This window comes from Mustela nigripes, chromosome 8 (assembly GCF_022355385.1).
Source record: "Mustela nigripes isolate SB6536 chromosome 8, MUSNIG.SB6536, whole genome shotgun sequence".
Classification (NCBI taxonomy): Eukaryota; Metazoa; Chordata; class Mammalia; order Carnivora; family Mustelidae; genus Mustela; species Mustela nigripes.
In genome coordinates, this window is record NC_081564.1 from 83,798,465 (window position 1) to 83,820,266 (window position 21,802).

Consider the following 21,802-nt stretch of genomic DNA (forward strand, 5'->3'; position numbering starts at 1 on the left):
CTAGCCAGGATATATAATAAAACTCAGACTTGGCGGGGGGCAGGAAATAAAAGAAAAAAAAAAAAAAAAACTTCAGACTTAGTCCTCTAGACCTGACTTTTCAAAATTTATAAAAACCTGCGAGAGAGACTCAAATCATACTCTAAATTTCAGAAGCAGAATATTGACTTCATATTTCTCTTGCTGTAATAATAGTACTTGAGGCAAATAAAAACCCATGGCAGATTAGGGAGAAAGTGCCCGTGAGTAATGAGGTGCCCTTGAGTGACCGATCTTGAGGAGTCTAGGGCTGTGTTGGGGGAACAGAAAGTGGCACCTCTTGGGTGTGGCGGGCAGCAGTTTCCTTCTCTTTTCACCACACACTGACTCAGAAAGCCAAAGTCTGTGGAGACCCCAGCAGAATGAACTGGAAGAGCTATATCCCTAGTGAAGCAAAACTGAAAACAGAAATACATTCCTCTCGTAACGTCTAGTTTTCTCCATTCTATGCTCTCCCAACCACCCACATGATTTTTATCACGTCAGAGATATGGATCCCACTCACCGCTCACAAACGCCCAGAGACAGGATGTGGGATTTCCATGGGCACAGGGGAGCGCTGGCAGAGTTCAAAGACGGAGATATGCCGGCTGGACTAGTCAAGTGGGGATGTCTCACCATCTGCAGTGAGCCAGCTGGCCACCCAGGAGAGCTGGTGGTGTACATTCTAGTCCAAGTACAGGAGAAGACTAATGTCCCAGCTCACAAATAGGCGGAAAGAGCGAATTCTCCATCATCCCCTTTTCTTCTGTTCAGGCTTGCAGTGGATTAGAGGAGGCCCACCCACAGTGGGGAGGACAATCTGTTTCACTTGGTCTACAGATCCAAATGTCAATCTCATCTATAAGCACCCCCCAACACACACACACGCAGAACATTGTGTAATTCAATGTCTTGGCACCCTTTGGCCTAGTCAAGTGGGCACGTAAAATGATCCAACACACCTGCCATGAAGAGTGGGCTCTTGGCTCTCTAAAGGTGATTTCAGGATGCGAGGCAGACAGTTTGAGTAAGAATTTCCAATAGCAGTCATGGGACTATTGAAGCTCAATAAATGACAAATTGCCCCGTTCTGAAATGGGCATAACTGAACTTTGATATGACCTGCAGGTTCGTGCCGGAGGCCATGCCCCTTCTTCCATGAACGCCTGGGCAGTAGCAGGATGACTCTGTACCTCCCCTCGCTTAACCCTTGCATGGAAGTAATTAAGGAGAAGTAAAAGTACCCAAGTCAAGATTGAAGAAACACAGCACAGTAAACCATGTTTTAATGGTATTAACCACCTCTTAAAACACAGCAATTACTAAATGGAGTTTAAAGCAAACGACTTGCTCAAATGGAACTAAGTCACAGCTTAGTTAGGAACTTCTGTCTTTGAAAGAAGACTTTATTCATCATGTAGCCAAACCTTCTAACTTAAAAATAGCAATGCAAAATCCAAACTTAGGTAAGAATAGGATAAATAATATTTTTTTTTTCATGTAGGAAACTTCCATTTCTTTACCTCTTTTTTGGAACGTTCAATATCCCTATCTCCTCTGTCATTTGCTTTGTTCCATGACTTGGTGTATGTAGGAATCTAGAAACTAATTGAGAGAGCTTGGAGGAGAAGGTGGATGGGGGAGGTTGGTAGGGATGGAAAACCTGCTCAAACAGGTAAAGCAATTATATTCAGCTCCCCTAAGTCAGAGAGACTAAGAAGTCAGCTCCCCTAAGAAATCCTGAATCATTTCTGCTTTGTCTAGATTTGTAAGATGTTCTTTCCTTTCATGTCTTGTATTAAAAATCTAACTGGGAAGAAGGCATGTAAAATTAGGAGTGCCAAAATACGAATTTATACCTGATTCGTCAGGGGAAACACAGAGATGGTTGGTCAGTCCTTAACTAGGATACGTCATTATGAACCTTGATGAGCACCAGACTCTTAAACCTAAGAAAGTCAAAGATACCAAGGGAGAACATAAAAGAATTGACACTTTTATTTATGATGGGGAAATACTGGTTCCATTTCTTAGCTTCTACTTTCAAGGTGACTCAAATGATCTGTTCACCATATTTTTAATTCAGATTTTTTTTTTTTAATTTAAGTCTAATTGACACACAAGGTTACACTGGTTTCAGGTGCAAAACTTCGTGATTCAGCTTCACTACACATTATGCTCTGTTCACCGCAAGTAGACCCCTCTGTAACCGTACAACACCGTTACAATAGCATTGATTATATTCCCAGTTCATATTTTCTTTTAAGATTTTATTTATTTATTTGATACAGAGAGACACAGCGAGAGAGGGAACATAAGCAGGGGGAGTGAGAGAGGGAGAAGCAGACTCCCCACTGAGCAGGGAGCCTGATGTGGGACTCGATCCCAGGATCCTGGAATCATGACCTGAGCCGAAGACAGAGGCTTAACTGAGCCACACAGGCACCCCTCAATTCAGATTTTTAAAGGAATTCAATTTAAAGTTTAAATGGAGTTTAAAAAGTAAGGTTTAAAATCTATTAACCTGGAAAGATGACATTTGACATTCTTCAAAAAAAAAAAAATTTTGATATGCTTCAATTCTTAAAATTTGAGTCAATTCATGTTTTCACCATGGTACTGAATTTTCATCTCTGCTGCAAAACAAATGAAAAACCTCAAACATATGTTCACATCCTTTGTAATACCCATCAGTATTTGCCCTCGGTATGTCAGAATGATGGAGTCATTTTACTGGGTGGCTTGTTTTGATAATGGCAATGAAAGACTAAAAGTTATGCTGTGTCAGTGATCTGTCAACTAAAAAACCTATAGAGAAAAATTTTAACATAACCAATTCACTAGCTTTCAATCTCCAAAGCATATTATTATGTTAAGTATTTCATATAATCACCTACTCATGTGCTGAGTTTCTAAATGAAGAGGTAAATACATATGAGAGTAAAGGCAACTAATGAGTTAACTTTTTTTTTTAAGATTTTATTTATTCATTTGAGTGGAAGAGAGACAAAGAGCACAAGCAGGGGGAGAGGCAGAGGGAGAGAGAGAAGCAGACGCCCTGCTGAGCTGGGACCCTGACCCCAGCACCCTGGGATCATGACCTGAGCTGAAGGCAGACACTTAACTGCTTGAACCACCCAGGAGCCCCTACTTATTTCTTTTTTAATACAATTTTTAAAATATTTTCCAGAAGCTAATACAGTGCCTGACATGTGATTGGTGGATGTCCAAAAAAATGTCAGTGAATGCATAAAAATAACCTAAAAAAAAAAAAGACAAGATTGTAAGGTGAGAAAGTAAACCAATATAAAATCAAGTATCGTCTTGCATTTCTTTTCAGTTTTGGCTACACTTGAAACACTTTCCTCTCTAGTCACTTAAGACACTGAAATTATCTTTAATTTAAAAATTACCTTCATTAACTATGTTTGGCATAAAAAGAGAATAAAAATGCAATTTGTAAACCCTGATTACAGGCTCTTTTGCTCTGAAGAAATACAATGATCTTATTTTTAGGTTCCTCTCAAAATGGTGAAGAGAAGCATAACTCATCTAATTCAGTGAATAAATATTAGTAACTTGCATGTTAAACTGTAAAAATTTCCCTACCATAGCCTGGCAGTCAAATTCACTTTAAAAGGGAAGTATATAATTTCTAAATGACAGAATTTAAGTTTTCGCTTGACTTGCTTTTGTTATTACCTCTCTCCCAGACAAATCGGCTTGAGTCTATGTCAGTAGCTGTTTCGTGAGTTACACACCCAGCCTCCCCCAAAACAGTTTCAAAAAAGAACAGTATACGTCAGCCAGGAATGTAAGGCCGATCTCTGTTCTCTTTGCTGTGGTCTGGCCCTGCTCCATTCAGAAGAATATACTAACGCCAGGGGATTGTTCTTAAAAAAAAAAAAAAGAAAATTTTCTCCTTTATGTTTCATTTTGCTTTTTCATTGTCAGGGACCACAAAATCAATACTTGTCAAGTTGCCATCATACTGATAATTTTCAGTCAATTCAGTCCACAAGTGAATGGAGCCTTGGGTGCTTTTTGTGATTGGCACTGGGGGTTAACGATGTTAAACTCCTAATTCTCAAGGCGTATCCAATATTTTTCCCATAAAGCCACCAGGAGATATGTATACAGGATGAATATAAAATTAGCTGTAAGTCTTTAAAAAAATTTTTTTGCCCTAAACCCTCATAAACATCTAATGTAACAATGTAATAAGGATAATAGTAGAACTTTGTGATCATGCGTTGAGGTAATTAAAGAACAACTAAAGTGTTATGGCTGACTCTACATCTTCACCTGCTAGATTTTTCAGTTCTAAATTTTTGAGGCAGAAAGGAAGGTAAGTAGAAAAGCATCTTACAAGTATCTCTTTTTAAGAATTTACAGGGGTGCCTGGGTGGCTCAGTGGGTTAAGCCTCTGCCTTCAGCTCAGGTCATGATCCCAGGGTCCTGGGATCGAGCCCCGCATCGGGCTCTCTGCTCGGCGGGGAGCCTGCTTCCTCCTCTTTCTCTCTCTGCCTGCCTCTCTGCCTACTTGTGATCTGTCTGTCAAATAAATAAATAAAATCTTTAAAAAAAAAAAAAGAATTTACAAAATTTGGGGGACACTCGATTGACTTTTGCATTGAGTTGAAAAGGACCAAAGGAAAAAATTCAAAAGTAAAAAAAAGTAAATAAAATAGAATAAAATTAAAACTTTGAAAATATTTGAAAAGATGAAAGTAGTTTAATTAATGTGGATGGTGATTTGGCCATCACAAGTGGAAGACTTAGAGAATCTTCAAACAAATCTGTATACTTGAGATCATTTAGATCAACTCTTTCATTTAAAAAAATTGGTTTTATAAAGGATCAGAAATGTAAGTCACAACGCTAATTTTCAGCAGATCCTGACCTAAAATCAGGATCTCCTTAAAGGATCAGGTTTCTCAACTTGTTTGAGGGAAAGCATTGTATCCCTAAGGTCCCAACGGTGAAATCAACCAACAGCCGCCATATGTATTGACTATTTGGAGCCCTAAAACAATACCGTCAAGAGGCAGAGAGGACGGCAAATGGTCCACCTACCTTCTTCCTTACAAAGGACTTGACATGAATTAGGGGGTGCAGGAAGGGTTTCATAGTAATTCACTTGTTTTATTGATTAATTGACTGATTTATGGGCACACCGTGGAGAAATATCCTCAGGAACTTGCTTTGACAGAAAAGGAACAGCCGCAGAGAAGGAGAGCGCACCTTCAAAATGTGTGCCGAGCGCTAGCTTTCTCTCCTTTACAGAAATGTTCATAATTAAAGAATTATGCATGCCTTTCTGCTTCTCATCTTCTGTGAACAAAATCGAGCTTAGCAATAAGCAGCTTCTCTCTAAAACCATGGGTCTGGGTTCAGACACTTAAATTTCAATGACCTTGAGCAGATCCCTTCGCCTCCCCTCTTAGGATGGCATTTTCTGTAGGGGGAAGCAGTGAGGGCCTTGCGGGTGTTTGAGGCTCAGTGAGGTAATGCACAGACTTCAAATGACCAAGCCTGGCCTAAATCCTTGCCCCCTGGGGGTTAGCTATTGTTCTCACCTTACTACAATTGTTGCTGTTATTTCAATTCATTAGAAACTGGAACTCTGCAACAAAACACACACCACCCCCCCACCCCCCCCCCCCCACCCCCACCCCCGTTGTCTTGAAAATCAGATCAGATGTCTGCGCTACACTGGAAACAGATTGTGTGTGTGTGTGTGTGTGTGTGTGTGTGTGTGTGTGTGTCAGTTGGAAGGGAGACCCCAAATGATCAATACAGTATTTTATAAATTTAGCAGCAAACTTGTAATTGCTAAGTGACAGAAACTGAGCTAGGTACATTTTAAACACTACATCTCCACCAAAGTCCTGTGAGAGTACTCTGACCCTTGCTTTAAAACTTAACATTGATTTTAATTAATTAAATCCAATTAATAAATTAATGGCACTTCTCTTTTTAACTTAACCATTTACATAAAGAACTCTTAGTGAGGGGCGCCCGGGTGGTTCAGTCAGTCAAGCATCCCACTCTTGGTTTCGACTAAGGTCATGATCTTGGGGTCCTAGGGTTGCCCTGCTCAGTGTGGAGTCTGCTAGACTTAGTCTCTCTGCCCCTCCCCCCAGTCCACTCATGCATGTGCGCTCCCTCTCTCCCTCTTTCTCTAAAGAAGAAATAAATCTTTTTTAGGAAGCACAGTTACTTTCTTGTGCATTTGTCCAGAGTTTCATGTACTTGCAAGCGAAGACATACTTTTCCTTATGAAACTGTTTGTCCGGTGTACATATTACTGCCGCCCTTTTTCCATTTAGTATTGTGGTTTAGGTATCGATTTTAATAGTAGTAGTGACAAAAGTACTACTATTTAATGAGTAATAATCATAACATACACTGTTTTAAGATTTACATATATTAATTCATTTAATATTTAAACCTCTAAAAAAAGTACTGACATAATATACCTATTTTATAGATGAGAAATTATCAGGTGTTGTGAGTTCCAAATATTTTTCCTAGCTTTTATTTGCCTGCTCATGTGTATGATATCTTTTTTATTTAAAAGAAAAAAAAAAAAAGGTCTTTTTTCAGGCAGTGCCATTCTTTTTTTTTCTTTTGTCACCTTTTGGCTTAGATCATAGCTTGAAACTCCTTTTTCCTGAGTTTATATAGGAATTCTTCCCTATTTTCTTCTACTACTTTTTTTTTTTTTTTACTTGCTTTCTCTGCAATTTAGGTCACTGGAGGCAGAGACATGGATCCAGTATTTTTTCTAACAACCAGTGTCCATCCCAGCTTATTGGAGGGTCCAGTTTCCCTCACAGACTGGAGATGACACTTCCCTTCCGTATTTACCTCTCATAAGATGGCGGATCTGTTTCCAGACTTGCTGTCCGATTGCTTCTGTCCTTTGTCCATTTTGCTTGCACTTTCTTACCCCAGATCCAAGTCGGAACTCACCAGAGCTCATAGAGAGAAACTTCAGCTTCTTTTTGCAGCTGCTAAAAGGAAAGTGGAATGCCTGCATTGTCAGAGGACAATAGAGATTAAACCATTAATGGAATAAAAGTGTTAATTGGCTTTAACTGCTCGGCGGCAGAAAGAAAGGCTGTGCTTTGAAGAATTTCATTACTTTCTATAATTAAACATTAAATTTTAAATACTGAATAGATATACCACGGGGTTTTCAGGAAAGTGCTCCTGCTCCTCTCCACTGCTGAGGGTTTAAAATTTTTGTGTGCATGGTGGGTAAATATTTGGTCATGAAATACATCCACAATATTGCAAAACTTACACTGAGAATGAAGTCATACAGCTTTGAACGTGCACAACGTTGCCAGAGGTAGACAGATTGTCTATAGTAAAATTGCATCTAAGGACCCACAGATAACTATTCTAAAGTATCTATGTTCACTTTTTTTTTTTTTAAGATTTTATTTATTTATTTGACACACAGAGAGAAAAATCACAAGTAGGCAGAGAGGCAGGCAGAGAGAGAGGAGGAAGCAGGCCCCTGGCTGAGCAGAGAGCCCGATGTGGGGCTGGATCCCAGGACCCTGAGATCACGACCTAAGCCAAAGCCAGAGGCTTAACCCACTGAGCCACCCACGCACTCTCTATGTTCACTTTTTAAAAGTAAAATATTTCCATAACTTTTGTTTGGGTGAATTTCTTTTGCTTGTGATCTGGAAAAAGACTGGGACTTAACCCTTCAGACAGAGTTAAGTTTGAGACTTAAAGGCAGGAAAAGGAGGGCATCCTTAATAGCTTACGTGGTACGTAGGGCATGTTCTTAAGAGATTTGCTTCCCGGGGACCCTCTTTTAGAGCTGTCTCTCCCCTTTGAGCAGAACTGGGAGAACCCCGAATAGCGGAGCCCCTCATTTGAGGTTTGGTTTCCTGGGAACACAGACATTCCTTCACGCCATCTCTGCTTGGTCCTTACTAGAACACAGCAGAGACTAGTTATTTGGAATGACTGTGGAAGTGAGTGGTGAGATGGGCTGGAGAAGGAGAGGACAACGGGAATTTGAGAAAGAGCCATCGAGGGGCGCCTGGGGGCTCAGCTGGTAAAGCATCTGCCTTCCGCACAGGTCATGATCCTGGAGTCTTGGGATCGAGTCCTGCATTGGGCTCCCTGCTCAGTGGGAGTCTGCCAACCCCACAGCTCATGCCTCTCTTGCTCTCTCTCAAATAAATAAATAAAATCTGGGAGGAAGGAAGAAAGAAAGGAAGAAAAGAAAAAGAGGGAAAGGAAAGGAGCCTGTCAGGAAATACTAGGATTTTCTTGGACTCTTACTCTGTGGAACCGTATTGACAACGTAACACACGCCGGCTGCCTAGAGTGGAGGGGTCCGCTCATCGTTAGGTTGCTGTTGTGAAGTGCAGAGAAGGCAGGCAGGCCAGAAGGGCAGGCTCAGGCTTCCAGGAGCTCCCCACCGCCGCCCCCGTGCCAGGGCAGTCACACGGGAAACGCTTGTCCCCCCCAACGATGGTGTGTGAAAGACGTGAGAAGCCTTGTTAACCGGGGGAGCTACAGCAAGCCTTACCATCAGGGTTTTTCCTAAGGATCAGTCACATGGGCAGGCTGAGTCTCTCGACTCCAACCTCCACCGGAGCAAAGGAAGCATCATATTAGGATAAACTCATCCAGTCATACTGGGACAGCATGGCTCAAGGCCTCAGACACACAAAAACTCACTCTTATCAGGCTGCATATTCCCAACCAAGACTCACAGAAACTGGCCAAGGGACCGCCCCCCTCCCCATCTCCCTCCTGTGTCCACCCCAACCCCCACCCCCCAGCCCAAACACAGGCTTTTCTTCAGAACGGGCAGGGTTTGGGTGCCCGTGGCCCGCTGGATTAATCCCTCCGTGACCAAATGGAAACAACCTTGTAACCAAGTCTTTTTGCCCCAGTTTTATAGATAAGGGACTGAATTGGTAAAGCAATGTGTCCTGGTCAACCCCCCATTACCTCCTGTTGGCCCCGCCCCTCTGCCTGCTGGCACTTACTACAGGTAAGTGTGTTGTTCTTCTCCCAACAATGCCTGTTTTCCCCACTCCTTGTAGAGCCTCGGAGGCAATGAGTCATGTATATGTCTCCATCCTTTCCATCCTCAGGCTCAGGACAGTGCCTGGCTTACTGTACCTGCCCGATAAATATGGGATAAATGAACATCAACGGCCATGACATGATGGTTGACATCTGTGCCTTTTGACTTTCGGATCCTATACTATTCTAATGTCCCCTAGGTCACAATGTCAAAAGCAAAAAACAAAACAAAACAAAACAACACCCTGGAACTTAATGTGTCAGTCCTACTAAGAATTTTTATGAGGCTCTGGTTTGTTCCTTAAAGCCGAAGGAAACTTAGAGAGGATATTCTATGACATTCAATGTTTGGTAAGAAAAAATATGAATTTTGTGAAAACACCTTGCTAAGTAGAAAGAGAGCTAACGATTGTAATTGTATATAAATTTCCATCAAATTCAGTTTGGAGCCAAGACCGACATAGAGTATCCACAAGGTCACCTTTTCTGCAAATAAATGCAATCGCGGAACGTGCATGTTAGTGGCAAGGGGGTTAGGCTACTCAGACGCAGGTAGCACCTCTGTCTTGGCTCTTCCCAAGTTAAGGAAAAGGTTCTTTTAGTTTTTTTGTTCCTTTTGTCATGATGTTTCCTTTCGGACCTTCAGTGTCCTATGTCACTGTCTGAAACTATACAAACAGCTTCTGATTTTCCTCATTTGGGCCCTGAGTGTGATCTCCGACTCCCCTTCAATGAAATGGTGATGTGTAGAGTTTGATATGCCTGTGCTTCCCAAACTATAACGTGCAGAGGAGTCACTTGGGGTCTAGGATACACAGTTCCATTCCGTTAATCCGGACAGGCCCCAGTGAGGCCGGGGTCGCGAGTCTGTGGACCACACGTGGAGTAGCAAGTCGAAATGACTTCATCTCTCCCCATCTTCTCTAGTACCAGCTTGCTCCCCGAAAACTCTTCAGTCATCTAAGAAGGAATAAATATCTGTATCTGCTTCTTATGAGCCCCAAGATAACATGTTTTAAACACTAAGCAGGGAAACCTAAGCTGTTCGTTCCAACACCGCAGAGGAAAGTCACTAAGTAAGAACTAATTCTACCGAAGGCGTGTGAGCAGCTTGGCTGTAGGTACCCGCGTTGAAGAAAGACCATCTTTGACTGCAAATGTCTCCACTTTTTAAAGCTAGTGTGTTTTAAGGCCTTGTATGATCCAAGAAAGGCTGGAGTGGACAGGAGTCTGTGTTTCAGAGGCTGGAGGAAACCCCCCGTAAGCTTCTAAACCCTTTGCGGGCAGCTGAGTCCCAGGAAGTGGGCAAGGGTGGACCCCCCCCACCCCGTCGGTGACTGAGTAAGAACTGACAGTCGGTGTCTTCACCGTCTCATCTCCCAGGAGTCCCACGCGGTGCTTTCACAGGACAAGGAGCAGAGCCCTCGTCGGAACAAGCCGGCCCTCCACGTGTCAGTCCCTGCCCCGCTCCGACTGGTGGACTTCTGGACTCCTCTGAATCAACAAAGAAAGCTCATTTGTTTCACTTTGTGAAAACGCTTCATTTTCCCCCCAGACTTTCCATTTCACGCTGTGTGAATTTTATTAAGATCTTTTTCACAGAAGCTAAGTGCTAGCTCTACGGGGCCCTACGGGATAGCTTCCGTAGCCTCTGTGATGTCGGACGCCTCTTGAGACATTTCTTTTCCACCGAAAACTCCTTGGAGAGCCATAGAGAAGAATGCAAAATCTTTGTGGTGCTGGAAGACATAGTTTGACCTCGTGAACACCTCGTGCAAATCTTTTGATGTTCTAATCTGAAAACCAACGGCACAGTGCTCCAGCCAATATCTGAGTAGATAGCATCATACTGAGAGTGCGTGGGTCTTTCTGAGGGTCTCCAGTTATTTTTAAAGGCTGGCTTAAAGTATTAAATTAGAAATATTTTTCATCGTAGAATTAGTCTTTGTTAATAAAAATTAACCAAGAATCCTATTGCCTTAGCAAGGTGTCAGTGGTTTTATTCCAATAAAGCGATGTTTTAAAGGGGTAATTATAATTAAATAATTGAAAAAGAATTTTTATTCTAATATTTTTCCCTCTTGAGTGTACATAATAGAACTTTTATTGTTATTATATGCTCTCAGAAATGACCTAGTAATCGCTGCTAATAGTCCACCAGATAAAAATATTAAAATTAAATCACTCTTTTCTCTATGGTGGATATTTTAGATTGGTCTTTGCACTGTCGCAAGGATCTTGCGGGAGGAGTACGGCTGTTTGTCCTATGTTAGAAAGGTGAAAGGAGAAATAGGCAAGTTATTTAACTTGTCCCAGATCACACTGCTGGGAAGTGCCAAAGCCAAAATTCAAGCCAAATATCCTCACATCCAAATCAGGTCTTCTTTAGGCCGGGGCATTTCTTGGATTTACAAGATCTGCTTAAGGATCGCTCGGTTTAAATCCCAGCTTCAGCTTGTGTGTGCAAATCCATAAACTACAAAGTGTGTAGTCTTCTTGGTGCCTCCAAGAGCGAGTATAAAATTGAAGATTTTTCTTAAGTTCTTTACATTTCAAGCGCTCTCAAATCATAGGAAATAGTGTTATGATAACACAAATGTGAAAATCCTTAAAGGAAACAACTACTTGTTTGCATTCGTAAGACAGGCGAGTGCTGCATGGCAGTGGCTGAACCCACTTGTGCCTGTTTCTGTCCAGGGTTGTGAACACTTCATTTTTAAAATCCCAGACAGACATGGGTTTTTTCCTTTCGTTCCATCTCATGTACCATTTAAAGATGTGTTGGTTGGTTGGTTGGCTCGGTCAGGGCGGAATCCCCTTCCCTAGCTCCCGTGGAAGTCAAGGAGGCGGGTGACACAGGGCACGGGCATCTTTTACATGGAGAACTGTTACGCACTTGAACACATGAAGACCCATCTCTTTCCCTATCTCTATTCTCACAGAATGTGTGACACAGGAGAAGGACTATTCACTTTTCAAACAAGGGAAGGAGAAATGATCTATCAGAAGGTCCATTCCGCGACACTGGCCATAGCTGAGCAACATGAAAGATTAATGCTAGAAATGGAGCAGAAGGCCCGGGTAAGGCTCCTTTCCTCGGTAACCTAACAGCTTGGAAATGAATGTCGCTGAGGTCTGGTGCACATCATGTATCTGTGGGCCCATTCACGTCAGCACCCTGGTGTCCACCCCGACCCCACCCCCGCCCCAAGAGCTCACCCCAGGTACCGAATCCCATGTCTCTAATGCCCTATTCAGCATATGCCCAAAGAAGTTCTTTTGGGCCACGGGTAGGGAGCTGTGTGCTCCATATATCTCCCCATGACCTGTTGGCACAGTTATCTAAAGAGGGCTGGGGTGCATAGAGAGTGAATTATGAAGCAGTACTCCCTGTATATCTCTGCATAGAGATTCAACTGGGGGACCAAAATATTTGGGGGGCCAAAATAAGCAGGGAAATTTAGTTACCCCCAGAAAGGATTCTACTTTCTTTTTGTCTTTGTTTGTCCTAGATTCTCTGAAACTTCTAACACTTTCTGCACGTGTTTCAGAGCCAGTCATAAAATATTTGCAGAAGGACCTTATACTGTTTCCCAACAGTATAAGGAACTATACTACAGCTTTGTGGTCAAGCTAAGAAATCATTTAGTAAAGAATCTGAAACCACAACTTTTTACAAGTAGCTGAGGAAAAATTATAAGTGTTGCTACTAACTTCTTGGAAAGGCAAATAATGGGGTGATTATTGGTCATAATCTTAAGAGGTGACCATTCTTCAAGATTTATGGAGAGGCATTCGATTTCATTAATGAGGGAACGGGTGGAGTTTGGGGACGCAAGTGGGTTACTCACTGGAATGACACTCATCCTGTTCCGGTTTCAAGACGACAGAGTTCTATATGTAGTACTACATTTGTTTTGATTTTTTAAATTCTCCATTACATAATGTTTTTGACCCATACAAAATTATCTTTTAGGTATAACAAAACAATAAGTAATTTAGCAAATGATCTTGTTATTCTTAACGCATTTCTAATTTTGCCAATACTACATACACATTTTTATCTATCTAGGAAGAGCTTTAAAGAGTTTTCCTGGAGTACCAGGGTGGCTCAGTTGGTTAAGCAACTGCCTTCGGCTCAGGTCATGATCCTGGAGTCCTGGGATCAAGCCCCGTGTCAGGCTCCTTACTCAGCAGGGAGCCTGGTTCTCGCTCTCCCTCTGCCTGCTACTCTGCCTGCTTGTGCACTTTCTCTCTCTCTCTCTTTCTGTCAATTAAATAAATAAAAATTTTAAATAAAATAAAACAAAAAAATAAAGAGCTTTCTTAATACCTCAGTGTGACAAGAGAAAATCAGGCTTTATGCAGGACAAAGGGCCTTTCATAGGGATGAATGAGTGGCCTGAACATTAGTAAGATTATTAATATGATTGTGTGATTAATTGTAGAAGCATTAATAAGACATTGGTGTAACTTAGTCTCCTAGGAAGATTTGGGTTAACTGTAAACCATTTTAACAGTTACCTAATTACTATGACATTTATCCAAGGGCTTAAATCAGTGAGAAACTAGAACTATCAAATTCCAAATTATTTCAGAATCTACTGATGTTTGCAACCAAAATTTACAGTGCTATGTCACTTGCTGCTTTTTAACAGTTAACAATTAACTACACTTAACAGTAGCTTTACTTATAGCTGCTGCTCTGAACAGGCAAAAAGCTAATGGTACAGTTACTTAATTGTATTGTCGTGAAGGACATGCCAGAAGCTCTTTGACAAAACCATATTGTCTGCTGTAAAGGAGAGCACTGGGTATGTGTCCTGAGCCCATATCCCTTTTCCACTACTGCCTGGCTCTTATCACCTTGGGCACCTTGGAATATTAACTTCTAAATGTTTCAATTCCCTTTATCTGTAAAATGAGGATATAATAGTTCTACTTCTTTGGTTGTTATGAGGTACTTGTGCATTCAAATCTGTAAAGTACTGAGAATAGGCCTGGCACATGGCAAGTACCACGAAAAGGTTCATTATTACGATAGAGATCCATCTGTAGGAGTGATTTTGAATAATTATAAGACTTGCAATGTTTGTGAAGACTCTTAATTGTTATTCCCAACTGTCGCTACATAATATCTTTCAATCCCTTTCAAGTATGTCTAACAATCTTGTGCCAAAAAATTTGCAAAACAAAATTTAATTCGCATTTGCTATTGATGCTGTCGTGGGTGATAAACATGATAATGTCCTGTGCGGCCGAGAAGCATGTCCCCAGAGCTGAGCCAGGTGGTTGCTGTTTGGGGTTCAAGACCAGCCCTGCACTGACTTAGATCTCAGGCAGTCTACCGCTGGGGGTGTGGGGGTTCCACCATGGGGTGCATCAGGGACGCGGGTGCTCAGAGATGGAAAAGTGGGGCAGGTGTTTAAATAGCAGGCTCACCAAAGAAACCAGATATTTCTAAGAATCACGACATCAAAGACCCCATCAGTTTGGTGCACACATGCAAATAGAGCATTTGATTTAATTTCGAATGCAATCGCACAGCTATGCTTTTCTCTGAAATTTCGGATGGACTCCTACGATTATTTCCTACGTCGCGCATTCTTCAGAGGAAGCCGAGCTGATGTTTTTCAGACAGCATGCTACCAAGACCTGACAACTCCCCACATTCCTCACATTCTGGGACCCTAAGTTAACATTTCCAGGCCTCCCAGACATAATTTTTACTTTTTCTTTTAAGAGACTGCCTCGACATGCACAAACCTCTTTGAAAGAAGAAATTCCGACGACTATGAAATAGTAGTTAAACACCCTCTAACACTTCGTTTGCTTATTTAAGGAAAACAAAGGCCTGTGCTATCAACTGGGCAGAAGTATAGCTTGAGAGCTAGAAAGATAGCCCCGAACTTCAGATATAAAAACCATGCATCTTACTCATTACGTGTCTCCTACAAAATCAGAAGGTGACGTTGCTCGTTGACTTTCCAGTTTTAAAAATGGTCCATGTCAGATTGTTACTGAGCACGTAGAAAATGCCTGCATAGTTTTACCACATTCGCATTTGTTACTAGATCAAATTAGGAATGAGCTATACAAGTAATAAATGGCCCCGAACATTGTGATTCAGACTTCTTACTCAGCTTTGTGGTCAAGCACATTTATTTTCATCCTTTTAAAGAGAGGTGATTTGGGTGCCCGGGTGCCTCAGTTGGTTAAGCGACTGCCTTTGGCTCAGGTCATGATCCCCGACTCCCAGGATCAAGTCCCACATCAGGCTCTCAGCTCCATGGGGAGTCTGCTTCTCCCCCTGACCTTCTCCCCTCTCATGCTCTCTCTCTCTCAAATAAATAAATAAGATCTTTAAAAAAAATTTTAAATAAAGAGAGGTGATTTAACAGTGTTACTGTCTTACATATAAACAAATGTATATGAGAAATAATATCTCAACAACCATTTCTTAACTGTAACAGAAAACTCAATATAATCTTTTGACATCCATGTGTGCTTAGAACCTAGGTTTGCCCGTGTTTATTACCTTCCTTCCTGGGGGTGAGGGGGACACAAGAATAAACATATTTTGATATGGCTCCATGATCTAAGTTAGGCAATGTTTCTGTCCTTGTTTAAAGAATCAGATGTCTAAAAAAATAAAGAATAAAAAAAAAATCTATATCTAGAAAAAGTTCCCAGCCTTGTGAATAAAACAGTACATTTGCACTATAGAGTACTGGATAACAAGAATCACTAAATCAGTAAGGCTATTAAAAATAACACCGAGGAGGGACGCCTGGGTGGCTCAGTTGGTTAAGCAGCTGCCTTCGGCTCAGGTCATGATCTCAGGGTCCTGGGATCGAGTCCCGCATCGGGCTCCTTGCTTGGCAGGGAGCTGCTTCTCCCTCTGCCTCTGCCTGCCTCTCTGTCTGCCTGTGCTTGCTCGCTCTCTCTCCCTCTGTCTCTGACAAATAAATAAATAAAATCTTTAAAAAAATAATAATAACACGGAGGACATGGGGAGATGGAGAGGAGAAGTGAACTGGGGGCAATCTGAGGGGGAGACGAACCATGAGAGACTGCGGACTCTGAGAAACAAAGTGAGAGTTTTGGAGGGGAGGGGGTGGGAGGTTTGGTGAGCCTGGTGGTGGATATTACGGAGGACACCTAATTGCATGGAGCACTGGGTGTGGTGCATAAACAATGAATCTTGGAACATTAAAAAAAATTTTTTTTCATTTCCTTCACTGAGAAAGATGATGCAAGAATTAATTACTATTAAGCAACACCAGAAGTTTTTAAGTAGAGCTTAGCCATGGATTAACCATTCACAGGATTGTAAAGGGTTTACTCTGCTCACTAAGCTGCCTGGTGATACACAGAAGAGCAAGGAAGTTCCTTCTCTCACGTGAGGCGGAAGTTTGTGGGATCAAGCAACTTACACTGCCTGAGTACGATGATCTCATTCCTTTTACTTCTTGAAATAACAAACATTTCCCAGGCCTTCCTCATCCTGGTGAGATGACGGCATCACGCGATTTGGGTCCGAAGTACTGAAAACACCCCTTGAGTCCTTGGGCTCAATGGACCCTGACCTATTTCTCAGAGCACCAGCTTATCGGAAGGTCCTTAATTAAAGCTCCATAAGGAATGAATTCTGCACTACGAGAAGACACGCTTCCCCTCTGGCTTCCACGTGTAGGGCGTCAGCTTCTCACTCTCCTGTCCGAGCTGGAATCCGAAAATGCTCACAAAAGGGGCTAATGGTCCTCTGTATTTTCTTTAGCTGTTAACACCAAAGCATCTTATTTCAGAGGACAGTTTTGGTTTTGGGGTGCACAGAAGGTGAAACCACAGTCATAAATTTTGAACTAGAAGTCATTCTGAGAGATTCACTAAGGCTCAAATCCCTGAGGAAATGATTAAAGCTAGATGGGTAAGCAAATGGCATCGCTAGAATTGGCATTTCACGGAGATTGTTCTTGTTCTTAGAACCAGCCGAGTTCTTTGGGTGCTGCTACTAAAATCATTTATAGGTCCTCTGCCATCCGTGTGTAGCATGATCGAGGAAATTTTTCTTGTCTTTGTGATAGAAGCTGTTCATTAGAAACCATCACTAAATGTGCCCTTGTGATTCTGCCTGGTGAGGTTAAAATCAGCGGAGGTGACAAGACCTCAGATGCCTTGAAATAATTTAATTTTCATGGATCTGTTACACACACAATATGAAAAGAAGTTCTTTTTTAAATTTGGTTCTTGTGTTCATAAGCTTTACATGTGTTACAAGATGCCCATAGATAAGGAGCAACTGAGAAGACATGAATAAATTTTTTCAATGAATTCTCCTGATATAAATAAAAAAGAAATAAGTAAAGAAACGGAGCAGGATACTGTCATTAGTAACATTACAAGTAATTTAGAAGCCCATTTGCAGAAGGACAGCTTCCCATAATGAGAATTACAGTGTATCCTTCTAAAAACAGGGTTTGGAGTGCTCTTATTTCCAGTAGTTTTTGCCACCTGGTCACCAGAACAATTTTGTGTAGTTTAAAGACAAATAACACTAGTGTTATTAAAATATCAGCAAGATAGCAAGATTGCTTTAACGCCCCAAACACCACCAGCAGGGCTGGCCTCGTGCACTGCTGTCCAAAGCTATCAATCCTATTATTGTCCTAAGCTCTGGTGGATAGGAAAAAAAGAATAACAGAGCCTCACGGAAAATTTCTTGCTTAGAAAATGAAGAGTGGTTTCCTTCTCCATTATTTGTGACTTTACATGCTTCTGTTACTAGAAATACAAGAATAAAAGCAAGTTAAGCTCACACACTTAACGAACTAAAAAACCTCACTGTTCCAAGAACAATAAACCTTTTGAAAAATAACAGTTTAAAAACAAATTCTGTTACTTCTTTTTATAAATATAAGAGGGAAAGAGTTTCTGAAGAGGTGCCATTGTCATACAGGACCCAAGAGAACGAGCCCAAGGGGTGGTTTTGACATCTTTGATGGAAATTTTGTGATGGTGTCACCTTACCAATGACAAAAGCATCTCAGGGAAAGGTAAAGGGAGAGAAGCAGAGGAGAAGAGAGAAAGAATGAGGACAGCGTCCTGGAAAACGAATTCAAGTAGCTCTGAGAAATTAAGGAAATTTGCCCTCCTGGGGTTATGGTGTATCACAGAACTTACCTACATAAGCCCTGAAAAGATTTTTTTTTGGGGGGGTCTAAATAGTTGCGTGAATAGCAAAACACTATTTTGACAGTTTACCAATTCCAAGATGCACATGTTTTTCACATTTTAACATCTCTCAAGTCAAATATGAGTTACAGATTAATTGATAGCTCTATTTCATAGTGCTACATAAAACAGTGTTTTATCTTTCAACTGATGGCACCTTAGAGTGTTTTGAGATACCATATACTTGTCCAATACCATAACACTTGTTTTTTTTTTTTATTTAATTTTACTTTTTTCAGTGTTCCAAGATTCATTGTTTATGCACCGCACCCAGTGCTCCATGCCATACGTGCCCTCCTTAACACCCGCCGCCAGGCTCACCCACCCCTACCATTTCCATCCCCTCCAAAACCCTGTTTGTTTCTCAGAGTCCACGGTCTCTCATGCTTCCTCTCCCCCTCCGATTTCCCCCAGTTCATCTTTCCTTTCCTTCTCCTAATGTCCTCTGTGTTATTCCTTGTGCTCCACAAGTAAGTGAAACCATATGATAATTGACTCTCTCTGCTTGACTTATTTTACTCAGCATCATCTCCCCCAGTCCCATCCATGTTGATACAAAAGTTGGGTATTCATCCTTTCTGATGGAGGCGTAATACTCTATTATATATGTGGACCACATCTTCTTTATCCATTCATCTGTTGAAAGGCATCTTGGCTCTTTCCACAGTTTGATGACTGTGGTCATTGCTGCTATAAACATTGGGGTACAGATGGCCCTTCTTTTCACTACATCTGTATCTTTGGGGTAAATACCCAGTAGTGCAATTGCAGGGTCATAGGGTAGCTCTATTATTAATTTCTTAAGGAATCTCCACACTGCTTTCCAAAGTGGTTGCACCAACTTGCAGTCCCACCAAGAGTGTAAGAGGGTTTCCCTTTCTCCACATCCTCTCCAACATTTGTTGTTTTTTGTCTTGTTAACCTTTGCCATTCTAACTGGTGTAAGGTGGTTTTAATTTGAATTTCCCTGATGGCTAACAATAATGAACATTTTTTCATTTGTCTGCTAGCCATTTGTATGTCTTCTTTGGAGAAGTGTCTGTTCATGTTTTCTGACCATTTTTTGACGTGATTATCTGTTTTTTGGATGTTGAGTTTGAGGTGTTCTTTATAGATCTTGTTTTAAGAAGTATTATGAAGACACTCCAATGTTATTCCCAGGGATAGCCAAATAATATCCTTCAATTCTTTTCAAGTACCTAGATCTTTTGAGATCAGGAATACCATGGGCTCATTTATAATTTGGTGAAGAAATGAGAAAGCCTTCCAGAATGGGCTCTCTCCCAGGTAGTTTGGCTCTCCTTCTAATGAAGGCATTCTTCATATCCACATTTTACAGGAATCTCTACCTACCAAAAAAAAAAGTAATAATAACTAGTTTTCCTACACTGAAAATGTAAAAAAAAAAAAAATGGAAGCAAAATACTCTGATGAGTAGTACACAGAAAAATTTTAACACGTTTTACAATTTCTTTTCTAGGTATATTCAATGAACTTTAAGAAATTCTAGGAAAAGTTTAAATGTATGATTTGTGATTCCAAGTGATGTGTCACATCTAATATATAGGATTATCTGCTTATGAATTCATTCTTCAAAGTTCTATTCATGATTCTGTTGCTCAATATTATCAATTATTAATCATAAGACAAGAGCCTTCATTACTACTGACAATGGCTAGTTCCCTGCTGGGAAATGCCATTTGCCTATTTGCGAGATTCTCTTTTACTGATTGATAGACACTGATTGTAATGAAGTGATACAAGCTCTATTAGAACAAATGATTATAGTTGATAACTAAAGTGGGCCTGTGATCCTAATTAACCCATTTACTTACTGTTGTCCCAGTGTCAGAACATTAAAGAAAATGCGGTCTCTAAACAAAAACACAGACAGGAAGAAAAATACTCATTTCTGCGTAAAAGCACCAATGAGTTGGAAATGGGGAGAGGTCAATGTGTAATTTTTCTAGCAAGCGGTGTTGTAACACAATATAATAGCACATATTTTATTTATATCATGTTCTTTTTTCTTAAAATTTGCTGTAGGTGCTCTAGGTGTCACTTCAGAAAATGCATTTTATATATATTTTTTACATTTAATCAACTTGATTAGAATTAATAATATATAAGGAAAATGACTGCCTGACATAAAAAAGTACAATTTTTCATGTTAAAAAGTATAAATTTGTTCTTTCATTTGTATTGCTGGAATCAAAGAATAATGAGTAAACTCTGTACAAATGATTTTCTCTCGTATCTTTTTAACTATGCCGGTCTTATTTATTCATGGCCATACAATCTGCTCATGGCAATTATGAGAATGATTCTCTTAAAGAGAAACAATAGATTTCAAAGGTCAATTAAGATAATTCAGCTTACAAACATAGAATTATGGCATATACACATAAAACCCAAAGAATCAGACTGTCTTCTCTTTGGGACAGTGTTGTAAAATAGAAGAAAAAATGTAGACCAGTAGTGGGAAAACCAAAATCTACAAAAATTGATGTAAGAATTACATGGGGAGTTAATTAAGCTTACTTTCAAATTTGACTGTAGTTGTCAATTGGGGGGTGTATTCAACGAATGCACATATATTAGTTGAAACAGGGCAGGATATTGGCTAACCAGGTTGACTCTGGGGAAAGAGCTGTGTGACCTTGTGTCAGGTGCTTACCTTTGCTGTGCTTTAGAGCCTGGGTGGCTCAGTGGATTAAAGCCTCTGCCTTCATCTCAGGCCATGATCTCAGGGTCCTGGGATCGAGCCCTGCATCGGGCTCTCTGCTCAGCAGGGAGCCTGCTTCCCTCCCTCTCTCTCTCTCTCTGCCTGCCTCTACCTACTTGTGATCTCTGTCTGTCAAATAAATAAATAAAATCTTAAAAAAAAAAAAAAAAAGAGGAAAGGAAGGAGCTATAATAGTATCTACTCCGAATGTTAGAATACCAGCTGGTCTTGAGTAAAAGCCCAGTTATTAGCTAAGTCATAAAATGGCTGGAAGGAAAAAAAAGTTAGCTTTATTTTGAAGTGGGTAAAATTTTATAACCACTGTAAAAAGTTCATGCCAGCTTTCATTATGTGCAGACATTGGAAATTAATTATATAAACTTTAATAAAGCCTCTAGATATTTGTACATTTTGAAACCAAGAGACAGTGAACATTTTATTGACAACAGGTGTGAAATTTAATGTTCCAATATGTATTCTCATGTTTCCTATATTCAGAGAGTAGCCTATAAATGCACCTATTTCCAACCAGATGGACAGATAAGTAAAGAATATACATATTCTTCTTTTTTTTTTTTAAGATTTTATTTATTAATTTGACAGAGAGAAATCACAAGTAGTCGGAGAGGCAGGCAGAGAGAGAGAGAGGGAAGCAGGCTCCCTGCTGAGCAGAGAGCCCAATGCGGGACTCGATCCCAGGACCCTGAGATCATGACCTGAGCCGAAGGCAGCGGCTTAACCCACTGAGCG

The 21,802-nt window shown here is 40.8% G+C and overlaps 1 protein-coding gene across 1 annotated transcript in view; it reads left to right on the top strand.

The window, feature by feature from the left end:
• DOK6 (docking protein 6) overlaps positions 1-21,802 on the top strand; it is a 380,026-nt gene that overhangs the window by 277,482 nt on the left and 80,742 nt on the right. The window contains exon 6 of the mRNA XM_059409807.1: positions 12,036-12,174. Within this exon, the coding sequence (XP_059265790.1) occupies positions 12,036-12,174 (139 nt within the window). The remainder of the gene's footprint in view (positions 1-12,035; positions 12,175-21,802) is intronic.